Source organism: Sus scrofa, chromosome 10 (genome assembly GCF_000003025.6).
Source record: "Sus scrofa isolate TJ Tabasco breed Duroc chromosome 10, Sscrofa11.1, whole genome shotgun sequence".
In the NCBI taxonomy this organism is placed as follows: Eukaryota; Metazoa; Chordata; class Mammalia; order Artiodactyla; family Suidae; genus Sus; species Sus scrofa.
In genome coordinates, this window is record NC_010452.4 from 14,553,692 (window position 1) to 14,572,596 (window position 18,905).

At 52.9% G+C, this 18,905-nt stretch overlaps 1 protein-coding gene across 15 annotated transcripts in view; it reads left to right on the forward strand.

The window, feature by feature from the left end:
• Positions 1 to 8,171, forward strand: part of PSEN2 (presenilin 2) — a 29,307-nt gene extending 21,136 nt beyond the window's left edge. For 6 of the 15 annotated variants that reach the window (XM_021064083.1, XM_021064085.1, XM_021064081.1 and 3 more), the window contains 5 exons: positions 357 to 455; positions 3,397 to 3,480; positions 3,807 to 3,908; positions 6,237 to 6,355; positions 7,368 to 8,171. In XM_021064083.1, the coding sequence (XP_020919742.1) occupies positions 357 to 455; positions 3,397 to 3,480; positions 3,807 to 3,908; positions 6,237 to 6,355; positions 7,368 to 7,634 (671 nt within the window). In that variant the 3' untranslated portion in view covers positions 7,635 to 8,171. 15 annotated transcript variants of the gene reach the window in all.

Sequence of the window (18,905 nt, forward strand, 5' to 3'; positions counted from 1 at the left end):
CTGTACTGTTTCTCAGATTTTTTTTTTTTTTAGGATAAGGGATTTGAGCCTCAGAGAGGTGGGATTTCAAGCCTGTCCTGAGGTCTCTGAGGGACACAGCAGTTCCCTGTTTGCAGGTAGCCTGTTTGACCCTGCTCTGACCCAGCTGTAGGCTCCAGCCAGTGCAAGCTCTAGGGATCAAGGCTGACACGCAGGGCTGGGGATGCTGGAGCAGTGGGCACCGTCTGAGAGCCTCGCCCTGGGGCTCCGGGACACGCTGGCCCCTATGCCTGGTGTCACAGGGCTGGCTCTTCTCTGGGCGCTGCTGGGGAGTAAACATCTTCCTTCACACACTGAGGACGTCTTTGCTTTTGCAGATCTCGTGGCTGTGCTGTGCCCCAAAGGGCCGCTGAGAATGTTGGTAGAAACTGCCCAGGAGAGAAACGAGCCCATATTTCCTGCCCTGATATACTCATGTGAGTGACCGCCATGCTTCCTTCCGATGTGGGATCAGGGGCTGTGTTGACTGTGGCTCTCAGGGTTGATGAGGAGATGGTTAACCCTTTCCCTGACCAAAAGAGAGGAGGCAGCCTCGGTCCCAGGAGGAGCTCCACCTTCCAGAGCTGAAGGTGGGCTGTGTCTTGGTATTGCACAGGAAGAAGCTTGGAAAGTTAGAGCGGGGAGGGGGCTTCAGGGTGCATGGTCCACCCCCAAAGCTTCATCCCGTCTGGCCTGCAGAGGCACATTATGGGTCTGGGCGGCGTTCCCATGAGCCCAAGGCCACCCAGTCAGCTTTCCAGGCCCCTGGAAAAGGACTTTGGAGAGGGACTCTTCTGGACAGCCGTCTGGGGAGCAGGGTGCACCTGCCTTTCCCTGGGCTTCTGCAGTAATTGCATGGCTGCTTGAAGTTAAGTCCGGAAGGAGGGCATTCAGGGTTGCTGCTGGCCTTGGGTCAGGGTGCAGGGATTAGTATTGATAAAAGCACCCAACAGAGGTGTATCAGACCCACACTTTGTGGTGGGCACTGTGTGGATATCAGGGGTGCAGTGAAAATAAGGTCCCCAAGGCCCCAGCTGCAAGGAGCTCAAGCTGTGGCTTTAAGGCTCTCCCATCTTTACTGAGGGGGGGAGCCCAGACTCCTGGGGCTCATCTGTCTGCAGGGTGCACCAGGAAACAGTTTATGAATGGCTCGTGTGCCAGCCAGTCTGTACAAATGAAGATCCAGGCTTGCAATGGAGCTGTTTGCAGCCTGGCCCTGCAGTGTGAAAAAACATTCAAGGAGTTCCTGTTGTGGCTTAGCAGAAATGAACCTGACTAGTTTCCATAAGGATGCAGGTTTGATCCCTGGCCTCATTCAGTGGGTTAAGGATCTGGCATTGCCATGAGCTGTGGTGTAGTTCAAAGATGCGGCTTAGATCTGGCGATGCTGTGGTTGTGGTGTAGGCTGGCAACTGCAGCTCTGATTTGACCCCTAGCCTGGGAACCTCCATATGCCGAGGGTAAAGCCCTAAAAAAACAAATACAAATACAAAAAAGTACATTCCAGGTACACCATGAGGATGAGCAGAGGTCGTGCATGGAAAGACCAAGACATGTGGGACTTCCATTCACTGTCGCTGTGCTCTGATGTCGCTTATGTTCTAGGACAGGGAGCAGACGAGGACTAAGCAAACAGACATACATCATGAGCGCTCTGTGGGAAGATAAAGCAGGGTGAGGGCCTGAGGGCTCTGGGGGAGCGAGGGATGCTGCTTTGCACAAGGTGGGCAAAGAGGCCCTGTGTCATAGGTGACATCTGTCCAGAGACCTGCCTTAGGAAAATCTGCTGACAGAACTCTAGGCACAAGGAACAGCAGTGAGTGCAAAGGCCCTGGGGTGGGTGTGGGCCTGGTGTGCTCAGAGGCCAGGCAGAGGGAACGAAGGGAGGACTGGAGGAGGCCAGATCCGTTAGGCTGTGCCGGCGACTTAGTTTTACTGCCCAGTGGGATGTGACGCCACTGGAAGATGGTGGACCCACCTGACAGTGTCTTAACAGGACCGCGCAAGTGGCTGAGTGAAGGACAGAATGTTCCAGGGACAAGAGCGGAAGCAGGAGCCAAGTTTAGATGCTGACTGACAGCCCAGGAGCTGTGGGGGTTTGGCCTTGGGGCAGCAGTGGAGGTGCTAAGATGCGAGTGGATCCTGTAGACATTTTGGAGGCAGAATTGGCAGGATTTCCCGATGGTTGGGGTGCAGATCAGGGATGATGTCAGTTTTGGGGGCCTGAGCAACACAAAGGATGGAGTCGGTGAGCAGGAGGGAAAGGCTGGTGGGCGGGTCAGAGGGCAGTTGTTGAGAGTGTTTAGGGCGTATTGATTCTGAGATGCTCACCGGACATACACATGGAGAGCTGAAGAGATGAGAGTTTCCAGGCCAGAGAGAGAGAGCATGTTAGTACCTCATGATCCAGCAGCTCCACCTCTGGACGCAGACCCAGGAGAATGGAAAGCAGGCTCTTGAACAGCTTTTTGTGCATCCACGTTTATAGCAGCACTGATCACAACATCCAAGAAATGCAGACAGCTCCAGGGTCTATCAGTGGATGAATGGATGGACAAGCAGAATGTGGTATATACACAGATTGGATTATTATTTAGCCTGAGCAAGGAAGGAAATTCCGATACATCCTACAGCATGCAGGAACCTTGAGAATGTTATGCTAAGTGAAATAAGCCAGTCACAAAAAGGATAAATACTGTATGCTTTCACTTATAGGCGCTATCTCGAATAATCAGAATCGTAGAAACAGAAAGTGGAAAGATGGTTGCCAGAGGCGGGGGGAGGAGGAGTGGCTACAGTTTCAGTTCTGCAAGATGAAGAAGTTCTGGAGCTTTCTTTCACAGCGCTGTGAATATACTTAGCACCATTAAATTGTACCCTTAGAGATGGTTAAGAGGACATATTTAATGTTGCATGTTTTTTACTGCAGTAAAATAAGAACGTAATTAGTTGAGAGTTCTCCTTGTGGCCCAGCAGGTTAAGAACCAGACTAGGATCCATGAGGATGAGGGTTCGATCCCTGGCCTTGCTTAGCGGGTTAAGGGTCTGGCATTGCCATGAACGGTGGTGTAGGCTGGCAACTGCAGCGCTGATTCGACCCCTAGCCTGGGAACTTTCGTATGCTGTGGGTGCAGCCCTAAGAAGAAAAAAACCAAAAACCTAGTTTACCAAATTGTTCACTGATAGCATTATCATTGTTTTCGTGAGGAGGCAAAACAAGGTGGGAGAAGCCATTTTCTGTCCCCACCTGATCAGTGCTTCTGGCCCCCTCCCCCTGTGGCCCCTAACAGTGGGGCCTAAGCCAACACTCATGGGATCTGAGACTTTCTGGGGACACAGTTGGTACTGCTGAGGCCTGACCCTTGTGTCCTCCCCTAGCTGCCATGGTGTGGACGGTAGGCATGGCCAAGCTGGACCCCTCCTCTCAGGGCGCCCTTCAGCTCCCCTACGACCCAGAGATGGGTGAGTATCAGGGGGCTGGCAGCTTCTCATCACTGGGGGCGCTTTTTGCATGCACCTGACTCGGCCTGGCCTGGCCTCCCCGGGAGCCTTGGGATAGGAGGGGCGGGAAGGAAAACGGACCTCCAGACCCACACACCCTGGGAATGGAGCGCTGAGACCTGGCTCCTCCGCCTCGGCCCCTGGCCTCCACCTTTCCCTCTTTGCATCGGGCTGGGGGCGCAGGGGGCGCGGGCACGGAGGCCCTGGGCTCAGAGAGCCTGACGGTCTTCCCTCCCTCTCCCCGCTCCTCACACGCCGGCGGCTGTCTTCTCTCCCCGGACACCCAGAAGAGGACTCCTATGACAGTTTTGGGGAGCCTTCGTACCCTGAAGTCTTTGAACCCCCGCTGCCTGGCTACCCGGGCGAGGAGCTGGAGGAAGAGGAGGAAAGTAAGGCGCCCTGTTGGTCGGTGGGTCCTGCCGTCAGGGGAGGAGCGCGCGGGGGAGGAGTCCTTTCCGCGGGATGCTTCACAGGCTCGAGGAGAGGCCGCAAAGCTGCAGGCCTGATGGGAGGCCAGGGGCTTTTACAAAAAGCCCAGGCTACACCTCGTGAGTGACGGATGTTGGCTGGGTACCAACTGTGTGCCTGCAAGCGCTGGGGCTCATTGTAGGCGGGGCTCTGGGGGACTCAGCGCTAACCGCCCACACTTGGGAGCCGGGAGGACCGTGCAGGACGTGGGGTGATGGGAGCATTACTGGCCCCTCATCCCTTGTTGGTCTTCCTGGTGACCAGCCGCACCCTGACCCTCTCATGTGCATAAAGGGGCTCCTGAATACCAAAGACACTCTTATTACTGGGGAATCCCAAGGGTTTGGTCTCCCAGGAACCAAGGACAAAGACCAGTTAGGTTTTATGTTACACAGCGGCATTGGCCAAGGCTCAGATGAGGGAGGTGGAAGCCTGCCGGGAGCTTGAGGCTGTTTGGGGGCCCCAGCAGCCAGAGACCAGACCTTAGGAGTGAGCAGTACTTGGGGGAGCCCAGGCTTTATCCTGGGGGCCACGGGGAACCATTAGTGGTTTTCTGCAGGGAAATAAAGTGAGCAGAACTGCACCCCAGACAGACCCTGGGCAGCGGAAGGGAACACAGCCTCTGCTGGGCAACCAGGTGAGGGCAGATGCAGGAGAGCCCAGCTCAGGCAGCCGGCTGAGGGCAGGTGGCACCGCCACAGGCGTGGGACGCACTGACAGGACTTGGTGGGCAAGGGAGCAGCCAAGAGGCCTGGAGGGTGACAGAGAAGGTGGGCCCACAGGTGGGAGGGTCTACAGGAGATGGAGAGGCCGCAGGCACACCAGGGGGCGTGTGCTCTGGAAGCTCAGGGTTTCATCCCTCCCACCCCCAGTTGGAGTCACAGGATATACAGAACCAGAACAGAACAGAACCGGAACCGTGGGTCCCCCGCACAGGGAGGGTGCAGGGTCAGAACGGAGAGCGAAAGGGACAGCGTGGGCGACGTTTAGGACAAGGTAAAGGGCACTTGAGCAGGACCCCGGGACGCAGCCAAAGGACAGGGTGCTGGGGCAGGTAACGTGAAGGGTCCAGTGGCCAGGTGGTGGCCTGGCCAGAGCACGCTGGTTGAGGGATGTGGCACTGCCGCTACAGGTCTCTGAAGTGACTGGGGGGTGAGCGCAGAGCTCCTTTGAGGAAGAGCTGGTATCGCTGAGGGAAGGGATGGAGCAGCAAGAGCAGGGGCGCAGGAGGGGGGTGGTAGCAGGAGAGGGACCCAGGCGAGGAAGCCACCTCTGTAACATGACAAATCAGGAGGCAAGTCAGAAAGTAGAGATCAGGGCAGGGGGTGGAGGAGGGGACGCCGGGCAAGGCCAGGCACCTTCTGGAGCTCAGAAGGGGTGGGGGTGGAGAGCAGACCAGGCAGAGCAGATCTTTGCTGCAGATCTACTCAGTTTGAGTCCATTCCATAAACATTTTTGTTGCCTGTGGAGTTTCCGCTGTGGCTCAGCAGGTTATAAGAACCCAACATAGTGGCTATGACAATGCAGGTTCAACCCCTGGCCTCGATCAGTGTGTAAAGGATCCCTCATGGCTGTGGTGTAGGCCGGCAGGTGCAGCTCGGATTCAACCCCTAGCCTAGAAACTTCCATAGGCCTCAGGTGCGGCCCTAAAACAACCAAAAAGGAAAACAAATCCATTTTTGTTGTCTATATATACACGGTATAATTGTACTAAAGGAAATAAACCAAAGCATCCTAGCATTTCTGTATAGTAATGGATATGCCAATTACAAATTACCTCTACCTGTCTTTAAGGGAGACGGGTCTCCAGACGACCTCGGGTATTGGACATGTCCTTGAAAGTAGTGTCCTAAAGAGCATTTATAATTCTAATTCAGCACTGGGTCAGTTGGCCTCCCACCCACCCCGGACAGTGCATTTTATTCTCTCCTGTCTTTACTCAACTAAGTGCCAAGGACCAGTTTTCCCCAAGTTACCAGAAATCCTGGCTCTTCACAGCCCCAGATTGCAAGTCCCCCAGGCCACAGGCTCCCCCTCTCCCCACTGGCCACTGTCTTCCTGTGGCACCTGGTCCTTGTCCCAGCGTCCAGGTGCAGTGGGCTGGGCAGTGATGCTAGGCCGACGGCCATCTGGGGACCCCAGGACTCTGGCCCCTGGGTCCCCGCGGCTATTTGGCTGGTGTCAGCCTTCTCTGCCGCCCCCTCTTGGGGCTTCTGAGACCTGGGGGGTTCCCTCTCTCCGCCACACAGGGGGCGTGAAGCTGGGCCTCGGAGACTTCATCTTCTACAGCGTGCTGGTGGGCAAGGCGGCGGCCACGGGCAGCGGGGACTGGAACACCACGCTGGCCTGCTTCGTGGCCATCCTCATCGTGAGTGGGCGGGGGGCGGGGGTTGTCAGAGGCTGCTGTCCCTCAGTGGGGCTGGACGGGGAGACCCTTAAGATGAGACCGAGGTTTCCAGGAGCTTCTGGTGGTCAGCAGGGGCAGGCACGGTGGGGGGGAGGGGCGGCCAGGGGTGCTGGCATTACGGAGCACTGGCATTACAGAGCATGTGCTTGGTGCCTTTGTCTCCCATGCCTGTGGGGCAGGGATGGTGAACTGAGGTGTATGGAAGACAGAACCAGTGGAGGGCCGTGCCTGCGGGCACGGAGCTCTGAGGACCAAGCTGTGATTTGAACTCGGGTCACCGACTCCAAGGCTGTGTGTTTTCCCTCCGTGTCACCCAGGCACCATGGGGTTCTGACTCCCAGGGGTCTCTTAGGGCTGGAGGCGGGCGGGGGCGGTGCTGTTGCTTTAAACCCCTGTAGTTAACTCAACCTGGCCACATACAAAGAAGCATATGAGGATTGCGTCTCAGAGAGGTGGTGGCTCTGGTGCCCACGCCGTTCTGCCTTGGGAACCCCGGGCATCGCGAGCGCTGAGGCTGCAGTTCTTTGCCCACAGTGTGTGTCGGGATGGGGCGGGGGATCTCCCAAGCTCCTCCGCTTCCAGACTGACCTGCGCCCTGCTCTCCCCAGGGTTAGGGCTGGCACCCTGGTGCCTGTGCACACCCTGGACCCCTGCCTGCATCAGTAGCTCAGGCGGGGACAGGATAGGCAGCCACTGTGCCTGCTTCTGAGGGGGTGGGTCCCATGGCATCTTGGTTCTCTTGGTGTCGGCTGCTGAGAACCGTCGCTGGCATTTCAGTCAGGCTGATCCAGTTCTTAAATAAACAGGTGTCCCCCGGGGGGAAGGCATCTTGCCACCAGATCACACGTCACTACGGCAGCAGCCAGGGAAGCTAGTCTGGTGGCAGCAGCTCTGTTTTAGGGGTCAGGAGGCCTGCTTTCTGATTCACCAGTTAACATGCAAGGTGAGAACCTCTGCCCTGGGCACTTCACAGAGCTGTCGACAGGACGGGGAAGATGATGAGGTGCCCTGGTCACTGACTGCCTCCCGCCCCTGCTGCCCGGTCCACACCGGTGGTCACCCCTCCCCACCTCGTGTCCTGCAGGGTTTGTGTCTGACCCTCCTGCTGCTCGCGGTGTTCAAGAAAGCGCTACCCGCCCTTCCCATCTCCATCACGTTCGGCCTCATCTTCTATTTCTCCACCGACAACCTGGTGCGGCCTTTCATGGACACGCTGGCCTCCCACCAGCTCTACATCTGAAGGGCGCATGGCCACCAGGGCCGGAAGCTGTAGGAAATGGTCACTGGACGCAGTCGTGTAGTTGTACACTCTAGTGCCATATATTCTTAAGACTTTCCTCTCCTCCAAACACAAAACACAAATGAGGATTAGAAAGTGTTGTGCTTACTGGCTGAAGAGGCAGAACCAGCTCTTCGGTGCCAGCTGTCTCTCATCACCAGGCCGAGGCTCGCCCCCTTGTGAGCACTCGCTTCAGCGACAGGAAACGTGGGGAGTGGGGTCGGAGGAGCTGAGGAAGTCCCAAGATGCCTGCCCTCGCCCCTCAGCCTGGAAGACGAGCCTGTGTTTGGGACCCGGAGCCCTGCCCAGGACCGCATGTAGCGCCCGGTCACTCTGGCCGAAGGGGAAAAGCCAATTTTCTCTGCAAGGAATGTTCCCAATGCCTTGTCTATGATGGCAGCATTATTTTATTACCTTTAGAAACTGAGTCCTTGTTACAGCAGTTACTGCTGGGAAGTGTCTTAACATGAGTATCAATAAATAGAAGAATCCTGTTGCAGTGTCGGGGTTCGGTCTGTCGGCGCCAGCTCCTGTCTCTGCATCCCCTGGGGTTACATGTGCTCTGGGCACCGAAGGAAAGAGGTTTGCTTTTGGGAGGGGGTGGCATTGCACCTGAGGCATATGGAGGCTAGGGGTCGGTTCAGAGCTGCAGCTGCCAGCCTATGCCACAGCCACAGCAACACAGGATCCTTAACCCGCTGAGCGAGGCCAGGGATGGAACCCGCATCCTCTTGGGTGCTAGTTGGGCTTGAGACCTGCTGAGCCACTGCAGGAACTTCCTGAAGGAAAGAGGCTTAACTGCCCCTTCCCCCCCCCTGCCCCCCCGATGGTTTGTTTAACTAGAAGGTTTCTTAAGCAGAGGCGCACAGAGCCGGGAGCCTGCTAGCTGACAGCTGGGAGGGATGCCAGGCTGCTGGCGCTGAGCAGATGCCCACACTGGCCTCAGCTGGCAGCGTTGTCAGAAACACCGCAAGGCTGTTGCCAAAACACAGAGCAGGCTGGGTCCCCTGCAGAAAGCGGCACACGGAGGGGGCCCCGCGGGGGCCCCGAAACCTGTTCTCCTGTCCTTCTATGGCCATTTCTCTAGGCTCTGTGTGGGGTGTGGACAAATGGGTTCTTCCTTCTCTGTACATCGTTCAGGGGCTGCAAAGAGAATCTCAGCCTCCAGCCTGGGACCTGAGCCCCTTGAGGCCACGCAGAGCAGGCCGCTGGCCCATTGGGGAGCACAGCTATCAAATGCCTGAGAAAGCACAGGTGCTCTGATCCTGGTTCCAACTGGTAGCTCTGTCTCCTTGTCCCAGAACCAATGCGAGAGCCATGAAGCCGGCTGTGGGTCACAAGGAGATGAAAGAATCATGTGTGTTGCTGTTGGCCACGGTTCTTTCCCCTGTGCTGTGTGTGGGAATGGAGGAAGGTGTGGGAGCCGAGAGGCCAGATGCCCTTGGTCTTGGGTCTGCAGCTAGAATCCAGAGAGCTGTCATGGCTTGTGACTGACCCACAGGCAACACCAGGGCGGGGCGGGGGTGGGGGTGCATCGCAGCCGTGAAAGCCAGAAGGAGGGAGAGGTTTAAGAAGTTGAGGGGGAGTTCCCATTGTGGCTCAGCGGGTTAAGATCCTGACGAGTATCCATGAAGATGTGGGTTTGATCCCTGGCCTCCATTGGTGGGTTGGGGATCTGGCGTTGTGCCTCGAGCTGTGGTGTAGGTCGCAGACAAGGTCCGGATCTAGCTCTGAATTGACCCCTAGCCTGGGAACTTCCCTACGCCCCAGGCACAGCCTTAAAAAGAAACAAAAAAAAAGAAAAAAAGAAAAAGATGAGGGCCAGCCCGATAGTAAAAGCGCCCCAGAGATTAAAAGAGAAGAAAGACCAGAGAAGCTTATTCCATTTGACGAGCAGGGTGATGTTTCTCTGGACCAGTAGCTCAGAGTGGGGCTGCCAAAGAGCAGATCTGACTAGTGATTTGACTTGTTGGGCTTGAAGGGGCCTTTGTCAAAGGCCTGACGTAGGCGCTGGGGGCGGAGCCACAGCAGAGGTAAAAGCGGAGGTGGAGGCGGATGGCGAGGAGACGTGAACAGGTGCCCTGTCCGGGTGTTAAGGTTCATGTGAAGACAGGGAAGAAACACATGTGAGACGACAGAAGGGAAGAGCCGTTGGGCAGAACAGAGATGCTTGAGGGCCTCTGCCTGTGGATGCTCGGTCCCTGAGTGGCTGGGAGACTGGGGGAGCCAGCACACAAGTGAGGGGGAGGAAGAAAGGGAATCGAAAAAAGGCCCTTCATGTGGAATCTAAAAAAAACCAGAAAACTTCTATACAAAGCAGAAATATACCCACAGACATAGAAAACAACTTATGGTTCCCTAAGGGGAATGGTTGAGGGGCTGAGGAGAGGAATTGATTAGGAGTTTGGGATTAACATGTATATATACACGCTACTGTGTGTAAAATAGATAACCGACAAGCACCTGCAATACAGCACAGGGAGCTCTCCTCAGTATTTCATCATAACCTAAAAGAATCACTGTGCTGTACACCTGAAACTCTAACTCAAGTGTATGTCAACATTTTTTTTAATTTTAAAGAAAAAAAAGGTAATTCAAACATACTGAGAACAGAGGACTAGTGTGCAAACACCTGCATTCCCTGACAGGTAACCAATCAACTAAACTTTTTTTTTTTTTTTTTTTTTTTTTTTGGTCTTTTTAAGGCTGCATCCACGGCTTATGGAGATTCCTAGGCTAGGTATCCAATCAGAGCTGTAGCCACCGGCCTACACCACAGCCACAGCAATGCAGGATCAGAGCCGGGCCTTCAACCTACACCCCACCCAGCACAGGGCAACGCCGGATCCTTAACCCGCTGAGCAAGGCCAGGAATTAAACCTGAGTCCTCATGGATACTAGTCAGGTTTGTTAGTCACTGAGCCAGGACGGGAACTCCCTCAACTAATCTTAATTACTTTTCCACATTCGCTCCATTTGTTTTTACAAATAAAACCTTATAATCCTGCAGTCCTGTTTGTATTCTGCCCCGGGTTGTATTTATTCCCTCCCTCCATCCTAGGGTCAGCTTGGGTCCTTCCCATCCATGTTTAGTTTAGTTTTGTATGATGCGATGTTTTTTACTCTTTATAGAAATAATATCATATCGTACATATTTGACATTTTTTTAAAAATTAAAGACTACATTCTCGAGATGTTCACGTATGGCCACTAAGCTCTGGTTTGTCCTTTCAACCACGTGTAGCCGCACATTGCATGATACTCCGCTGTTGATGTGGTTGACACACACACCAGGTTTTTGCAGGGTTCCTGTGTGGCTACTACTGTGGTGAGCATCCTGATTTGTGAATTTGGGTCTGTACTGGCAGTCCCCTCATTAGCTGGACGTTTCCACTTGCTCCCTAAGCACTTGAATCCCTTTATCCTTCAACCAGTGACCTGAGAGTTCCCCAGCCCGCCAACACTTAGTAATATCCTGTGTTTTGCTTTTGCTAATGGAGTGGAGTGCTCCCCGCCTTATTTTGAGTTTGCAGTGAGATTAAGCTTCTCTCTATGTTTTGGTTCCGTGGATTCCCTTGTCCATTTTTTTTGTTCATAGCCTTTGCCCATCCTTCGTTGGGATGGTTAACCTTTTAGTTCTGGATATTTAGGCTTCTTGAGAGCTATATTCTGGAGAGTTCATCTTTCGTCAATTATGTGCATTTCAGATACCTTTCCTAGGCTGTGCGGTGTCTTCCCCACCCTTCCCTTCGGATGATTCTGTGCTGCCAAAGTAATTTTTTTTTTAACTTAATTTTTTTTGTCTTTTTTCTATTCTTGGCCGCTCTCGCGGCATTGGAGGTTCCAGGCTAGGGTCAATCGGAGCTGTAGCCACCGGCCTACGCCAGAGCCACAGGAACGCGGGATCCGAGCCGCGTCTGCACCTACACCACAGCTCACGGCCGGATCGTTAACCCACTGAGCAAGGGCAGGATCGACCGCACCTCATGGTTCCCAGTCGGATTCGTTAACCACCGCGCCACGACAGGAACTCCCAAAGTAATTTTTAAATGCTAATGTTACAGGTAGCTGTCTTTCACCTTTATGGCTTATGCCTTTGAATCTTCTTTAAGAGATCCTTCCCTACCCTTTGAGTTTTTCTAAAAGCTTACATTGTTATTTTCCTATTAAGATTTTTAATCCACCTGAAATTTATTATGTATTTCATTTAGCAGGGACCCGATTTTGTTTTTATCTTTTTAAAAAAAATTATTACAGTTGATTTATGATGTTCTGTCCATTGCTGCTGTATAGCAAAGTGACCTAGTGACAATTATGTGTACATTTTCTCACATTATCCTCCATCATGTTCCATCACAAGTGATGGGATATAGTTCCCTGTGCTATACAGCAGGATCTCATTCCAAATGCCTCTAATAATCTCATTCCAAATGCAATAGTTTGCCTCTACTAATCCCCAGACTCCCAGTCCATCCCATTCCCTCCTCAGCTTTTCTGTATCTAAACAGTTATCCCAGCACAATAGTGAACAGTCTCGCCTTTCCCCATGAGCTTGAGAACTATCCATATATTCACCAACCACATTTCCATAAAGGGGTGGATCAGCTTTTGGGCTGTGGGTTCTGTTCCACTGGTTTGGTCCTCTTCCATCCCTCTCCCTCACCAAGTGATTAAAGCAGAGAAACTCAGTGGCCAAAAAAGAAGACAGAGCCCCTCCTGGGAGTTTCCATTCCCAGGATTCTAGAGGCAGAGCCTACGTGAATCTAATGACACCACATCTCCAAGGGTGGTACAAAGCCATGACGCTGTACCAGTGTTGAGTTGCTGTAGGAATTCACATTTGTAAATTGGATAAAAAGACAGTCCTGGGGAGGAGTTCCCATCGAGGCTCAGTGGATCTGACTGGCATCCATGAGGATACAGGTTCAATCCCTGGCCTTGCTCAGTGGGTTAAGGATCCAGCGTTGGCACGAGCTGTGCTGTAGGTCACAGACAGGATCAGATCTGGCATTGCTGTGGCTGTGGTGTATGCCAGCAGCTACAGCTCTGATCCAACCCCTAGCCTGGAAACCTGCATATGTCACAGGTGTGGCCCTAAAAAGATTAAAAAAAAAAAAAAAAGGCAGTCCTAGGGAGTTTCCTGGAGGTGCTGTGGATTAGGTATCTGGCATTGCCACTGCCATGGCTTGGGTTCGATCCCTAGCCTGGGAACTTCCATACGCTGCAGGCATAGCCAAAAAAAAAAAAAAAAAATACAGTCCTGGAGTGAAACCTTGTATAATTTGTCCAGCGCAGGCTTTCCTCTCCCTCTCAGCCTCTTCCCACTGCCGGGGAAGGAGGATGCAGACTGTGCCGGTGGGCTGTTCCACACCCTCTGAGCTGTGTGCTCCTCCTGCTCCTTTCTCTTCCTCCATCACGTGTTTTCTGGGCTTCTCGTTGCCCCCTGGGGCTCAGGACTGCAGCACCTTGTGCTGTGTCCCCTCTGTAAGGAAGGACCTCAAGATGGGGCAGACCCTGCTATCTTGAGTGTCCTTATAGGCTCTGGAGTAAAACTGCCAGCATGCAGATGTTGGCTCTGCCAGTTGCCATGTGACCTGAGGGACATCTCTTAAACTTGCTGAGAATAGGATTAGGTTAAACTGTAATATGACAAAAATAATAGCCACTTAAGTTTGGGATATTATTTTCCCACAAAGAGCAGCTCAGGGAGGTCATGATAGCTCGTGGTGTCAGGGGTCAGCATTCTGTCTTCTTGTTTAATATCCTCAGCATGTGGCTTTTACCTCATGGTCTAAATTGGCTGCCAGGCTCTAGCCATCAAGTCCACACTTCATCTGGCATGAATGGAGCGTAAGAAAAGGACACACTTCTTCTCTTAAAGCTGCCCACAGTGAGGCAGGAGGTACGTGGGCCCCTGGGCTGAGAACACCTGAGACTTGTCAGACTGAGTAAATTGGGCTTTGCTTCTCTTTGACACCTTAAGGAGAAAGTTAACGGCAGGAGCTGAGCTCTGCTGGAGAAGAAAAAAAAAAAGATGACCACTTCCATCATTCCTGAGGTCCAGGAGACCTCCCCAATTACACATGTGCAGAAAGACTCCTAGGGGGTCCAAAACTCAGGCCCTAGTAAGTCCAGATACCGTCCTAGAACCCTTTGCTCTGGAATCCATCGTGGCCGAAAGAGGCCCACGCACATCAGGGAGGGCTCTGGGTCTGGTCAGGTGTGAGAAATAAAAGAAGAGGACTGGTCAAAGGAAAACAAAGACCCGGAAGAACTGTCCTATAGAAGTGATTTCATTCCCCGCTCTGGTGCTCTCCTCATTAAGGGGGATGCCCACAACCAGCACACCTCTGTAGGGTGTGCGTTACGTCTTTGCTTCTGACGTCTCTGTGTGCTCCTTCTCTGTGTAAGCTACGCTCCTCCACGTTGTGCTGTGTCTAACGAGAGACTTTGCACCTGTTTTTACAGTCTTCGCCTCCTTGAAACATTCTCGCTTTCAACAGGGGGCAAGAATCTGGGCAGTTCTGCTTTCAGCTGCCAGCTGGTCTGGGGGCTAGGATTCCCAGTTTTCATCCAGGCTGCCCAGGGTCAGTTCCTGAGCAGAGAGTGAAGATCTCGCTCCCAGCCATCAGCCAGCGCTGCTGCTCCGAGAGCAACAGCATTTCTGCTTGTATCCAATGGGCCATGAGTCACGTGGCCACACCTTGCCACAAGGGAGACGGGGAAATGCCTTTATTTCAAGTGACCCTACAGCCCTCTTAAGAGGATGAGGAGGTACATGGTTACGGTGTGTCTTCCGGTTCACTGATGTCGATCTCGAATTTACCAAAACAGCACGAGAAGACGAGGTCATGAAGGATAGTGCCGGCCATGAGCGGGTTGTCTTCAGAGGGGGTGGAAGTGAGCCTGACAGACGACAGCCAGGGATTGAGGTAAGTTGTTATCCTGGAGTTAGAACAGGCCACAGAGTGACGGAAGTGGACTCGCAGCAGAGTCGTGAACTCATCCTTCCTGCCACCTGCCGCGTCACAGAGCACCTGCCAGCGGCCTGCAGTCATGAAGGATGTGGTACAGTTCTACAGCCCCTGCCAGGGGGCAGTTCCCTGCCTCACAGCACAGCCTACGGGCGCTGCAAGCTGGCAAACTGTCCCAGGGTCTGTGATTCAGCCACTCAGGGTTGTTTATGTGGGCTGAATGGGGAGGGCCGGTCCGGGGCTCAGCTGCCAGAAGAAAGGGCCTTTCTTCCAGCTGCCAGGGAAAGATGAGGGGTAGAAGTGGGATTTCCAGACACTTTTGAATGAGTGCGTGGCCAGAAGGCTTTGAGGCAGTTGGAGGAGCTTCCTGGGGACACGCAGGAGATCTGGGTTGAGGCTGGGCATCGGGAGGCACTTCTGGAAGGACCCCGAGGCTGTGGCTGTGGGTGTTTTGGAGAGAGATGGGGACAGCTGCAACCCCTTACCCAGAGCTTGCTAAACGAGTTGGTGTGTTAATGCCTTTAACCCTCATCCACTAGGAGGTAGAACAGTAATACCTGGGGAAGAGTTTGGCATCTAACTGATGAGGGAAGTGGGAAGAGCCAGTGGGAAGCCCACGGCCACAGTCTGGGATGTTACCTCACCCAGGAACCCCCCAAACCTCTGATCAGTTCAACCCAACTTGACCTGAAAGAGTGTATGTGCAGATGACTTACTGGGGATGGGGATTTAATTTTCTCTCCTCCATCCTGCTCAGCATTCCTTGTGTCATTCAGCATGAATATTTTTAAAATTGTATATATGTATGTTTGTATGTATGTATTGGCTTTTTAGGGCCACAGGTCCAGCATATGGAAGTTCCCAGGCTCAGGGTCGAATCAAACTGCAGCTGCCGGCCTATGCCACAGCCACAGCGCCACTGGATCTGAGCAGCATCTGCAACCTACACCACAGCTCACAGCAACGCCAGATCTCCAACCCCTTGAGTGCGGCCAGGGATTGAACCCTCATGGATACTAGTGTCAGATTCATCACCGCTGAGCCATGACTTGAACTCCGTTCAGCATGAGTAGCTGTGTCTTGGGTTAGACCAAGGAAATGTTATCTTATTTTTTTCATTCTCTTTTTTCGATTTTTTTTTTTTCTTTTTCGAGACTGCTGGCAGATCTCTCAAAGTGTTCCTTATTTTCTCGACACTATTCTCTTGGGCCCTCTCCTTGCCTCTCCTCCCGTCCCATACTCTAGAATTTATCTTTCAGCCTCCCAACTTTTTTTTTTTTGGCAATCATATTTTTCAAATTGAGATATAACTGACTCCTAACCTGATGTTAGTTTCAGATATGCAACATAGTGGTGTGATGTGTGTATGGTTAAAACACAAACCTCAGCTGAGTAAAGATCAAGCCCTAATTAGCTTTACTCAATGGGTCTTGAATGGCGCTGCAGCCCATCCAGCAGAATTGCTGGAGCTCCAAATCACTGTACAGAAGGGAGACTTTGACAGGCAGGAGAGGGCAGGACAAGGAAGTTAATCACAAAGAGCGGATTGTTTCAGGCAAGGTCACCTTCCTTTGGGAGATGGCAGGGGTCTACCTGGCTAGGGCCAACCAGGAAATTGCAGACTGACTGTTTCAGGATACAGTTCCGGAAAATTAGGTTAAGTGTTAAGTCTGGGTTTGGTGACATGGGCTTAGCACAAGTGACTCTCTTTGGGGCCCATTGTCTCTTTTTTAACAGTAGTATTGTGACATGATCCCCACAATAAGACTGTTTAACATCCATCAGCATGCACAGTGATGCACAGAAGGTTTGTAGCCTTTTAGTAATTTTGGAAATCAGCAAGTATGAGGCCTCCGACTTTGTTCTTTTTCAAGATTGTTATGGCTCTTCGGGGTCGCTTGAAATACCACATGGACTTCATGATGTTTATTTCTATTTCTGCAGAAAATGTCCTAGGGGTTTGGTTGGGGATTGCAATGAGTCTATAGCTCCCTTTGAGTTGTCCTGAGATCATAACAATATTAAGTCTTCCAGTCCATGAACATAGCTTTCCATGCGTTAGGGACTATAAATTCTGCCAGCAATGTTTTAGAATTTTGCCTCCTACAATAAGTTTATTCCTAAATTTTGTTGATCTTATTGTAAAGGGGATTGTACTCTTTTCTTTTGTAATATTCATGTATAGTTTACCACTTTTCTTTTTAGGACCCAACAGAAACATAAGGAAATTCACAGGCTAGGGGTCCAATCAGAGCTGCAGCTGCAGGGCAACATCACAACTGTGACCTACGGTGCGGGTTCCAGCAGTGCCAGGTCCTTAACCCACTGAGCAGCCAGGGAACTCCATTATTTAGAAAAACATTCTCAGGGGTTCCCATCGTGGCACAGCGGAAACGAATCCAATTAGGAACTGTGATGTTGCGGGCTGAATCCCTGGCCTCCCTCTGTGGGTTAAGGATCCAGCATTGCCGTGACCTCTGGTGTAGGTCGCAGCTGTGGCTCGGTTCCCAAATTGCAGTGGCTGTAGCTCAGGCCGGCAGCTGTAGCTCTGATTCGACCCCTAGCCTGGGAACCTCTATATGCTGTGGGTGTGGCCCTAAAAAGACCAAAAACCAAACCAACAAAAAACCATTCTCAGCTATAATCTCTAAGGAGGAGAAAATTAATCCACATAACAAAAGATGTTTGGGGGTCCTCGATCATTTTTACGAGTGAAAAGGCTCCTGGGACCAGAAAGGTGGAGGAGCATCGGCCCCCTGACCTCGTGCCCCTCCCGACACCCCCAGGAAGTCTGTGGCCTTCACCTGCTGGCGTTCCATGCAATCATCCTTCAACCACGTCCCCTGCTGGCCGCTAGAGGGCAGCGTTCGCCGTGTTTCCCCTCCTGTGAGCACTGAGCCAGGATGGCCACAGGAGGGCAGCAGATTCCGCCAGGAGCCCTGGGAGGCCCTCAAGCCCAGGAGTGGCAGGTTCAGCCCGCAGCCCTGGGTTACTGCAGGGTCTCCGGCCAAGTCCTTGCCTGTAGAAGCCGAGGAGCCGGGGCAGCCCTGGGTCTGATTCGGTAACAGGCCCAGGCCAGCAGCTGACCCCACGGCAGGGGTTGACACGCTCGGGAATGAACAGTCCCTTGACCTCCAAAAGCTGGTGTGCAGGTCTCAGCTTTACCCTGGACGTGTTCCTTCTCACTGCCGTTGCCTGAGAGCAAGGGGCCCCCCCACAAGCAAGGGGAACCCCCCCGGCGAGCAAGCCCCACCCCCACCCCCGCTCGCCTTACTGATGAGCAGCGTGTAGTTTTCACAGAGAAGGGGCGAGTGGGGTGAGAGAAGAGAGCGGGGCCGCCAAGCATGCGAGTCCCCTTCCCCGTTTATCTCCTCTCGGGTGGAGGTGGAGGTCAAGGGCGTGTGCGAAGGGCCTCATTTTCCTCAGCCATGGGAACCTCCAGCAAAGGCGAAGAGAGCCCTCTGGTCATTTAACAGGTGATCCCCTCGCTTCCTGTTAGCGAGTGGCCCCAATAAGCCTAAAGCAACTAGGCATGAGCCGCTGGCTCGCCCCCTGGTCAGTAGAAAGGGCATGAGGAGTTCCCACTGTGGCTCAGCAGTAATGAACCTGACTAGTATCCATGACGTTGCCAGTGTGATCCCTGGCCTTGCTCATTGGGTTAGGGATCCTGTGTTGCCCTGGGCTGTGGTGGAGGTCCCAGTCGTGGCTCAGATCTGGCATTGCTGTGGCTGTGGTGTAGGCCAGCGGCTATAGCTCTGATTCAGCAGCTAGCTGGGAACTTCCATATGCGCCAGGACTGGCCCCAAGGAAGGAAGGAAAGGGCGTGAGGAGTTCCCATCATGGCTCAGCAGAAACAACTCTGACAAGCATCCAGGAGGATGCAGGTTCCATCCCTGGACTTGCTCAGTGGGTTTAGGATTCCATGTTGCCATGAGCTGTAGGCCAGCAGCTGCAGCTCCGATTTTACCCCTAGCCTGGGAACGTCCATATGCCGCAGGTGCGACCCTAAAAAGAGAAAAGAAAAAATAAATTTACAAAAAAAAAAAATGGAAAGAAAAGGGCAACGAGAGCTCCATTTGTAGGACAAGCCTTCGAATGCCGAGTCTCTGGGCTACTGGACTGTGTTCATTCCCTCACACTTTTTTCATTTCCCTAAAGATTCGTCCTCATCTTTAGGCAACCCACTGATACACATAAAAGTCAGCACTTTCTGCTAAAATATGGGTGGTCCAGCAGTGAAGAGCAGAGCTTGGAAAAG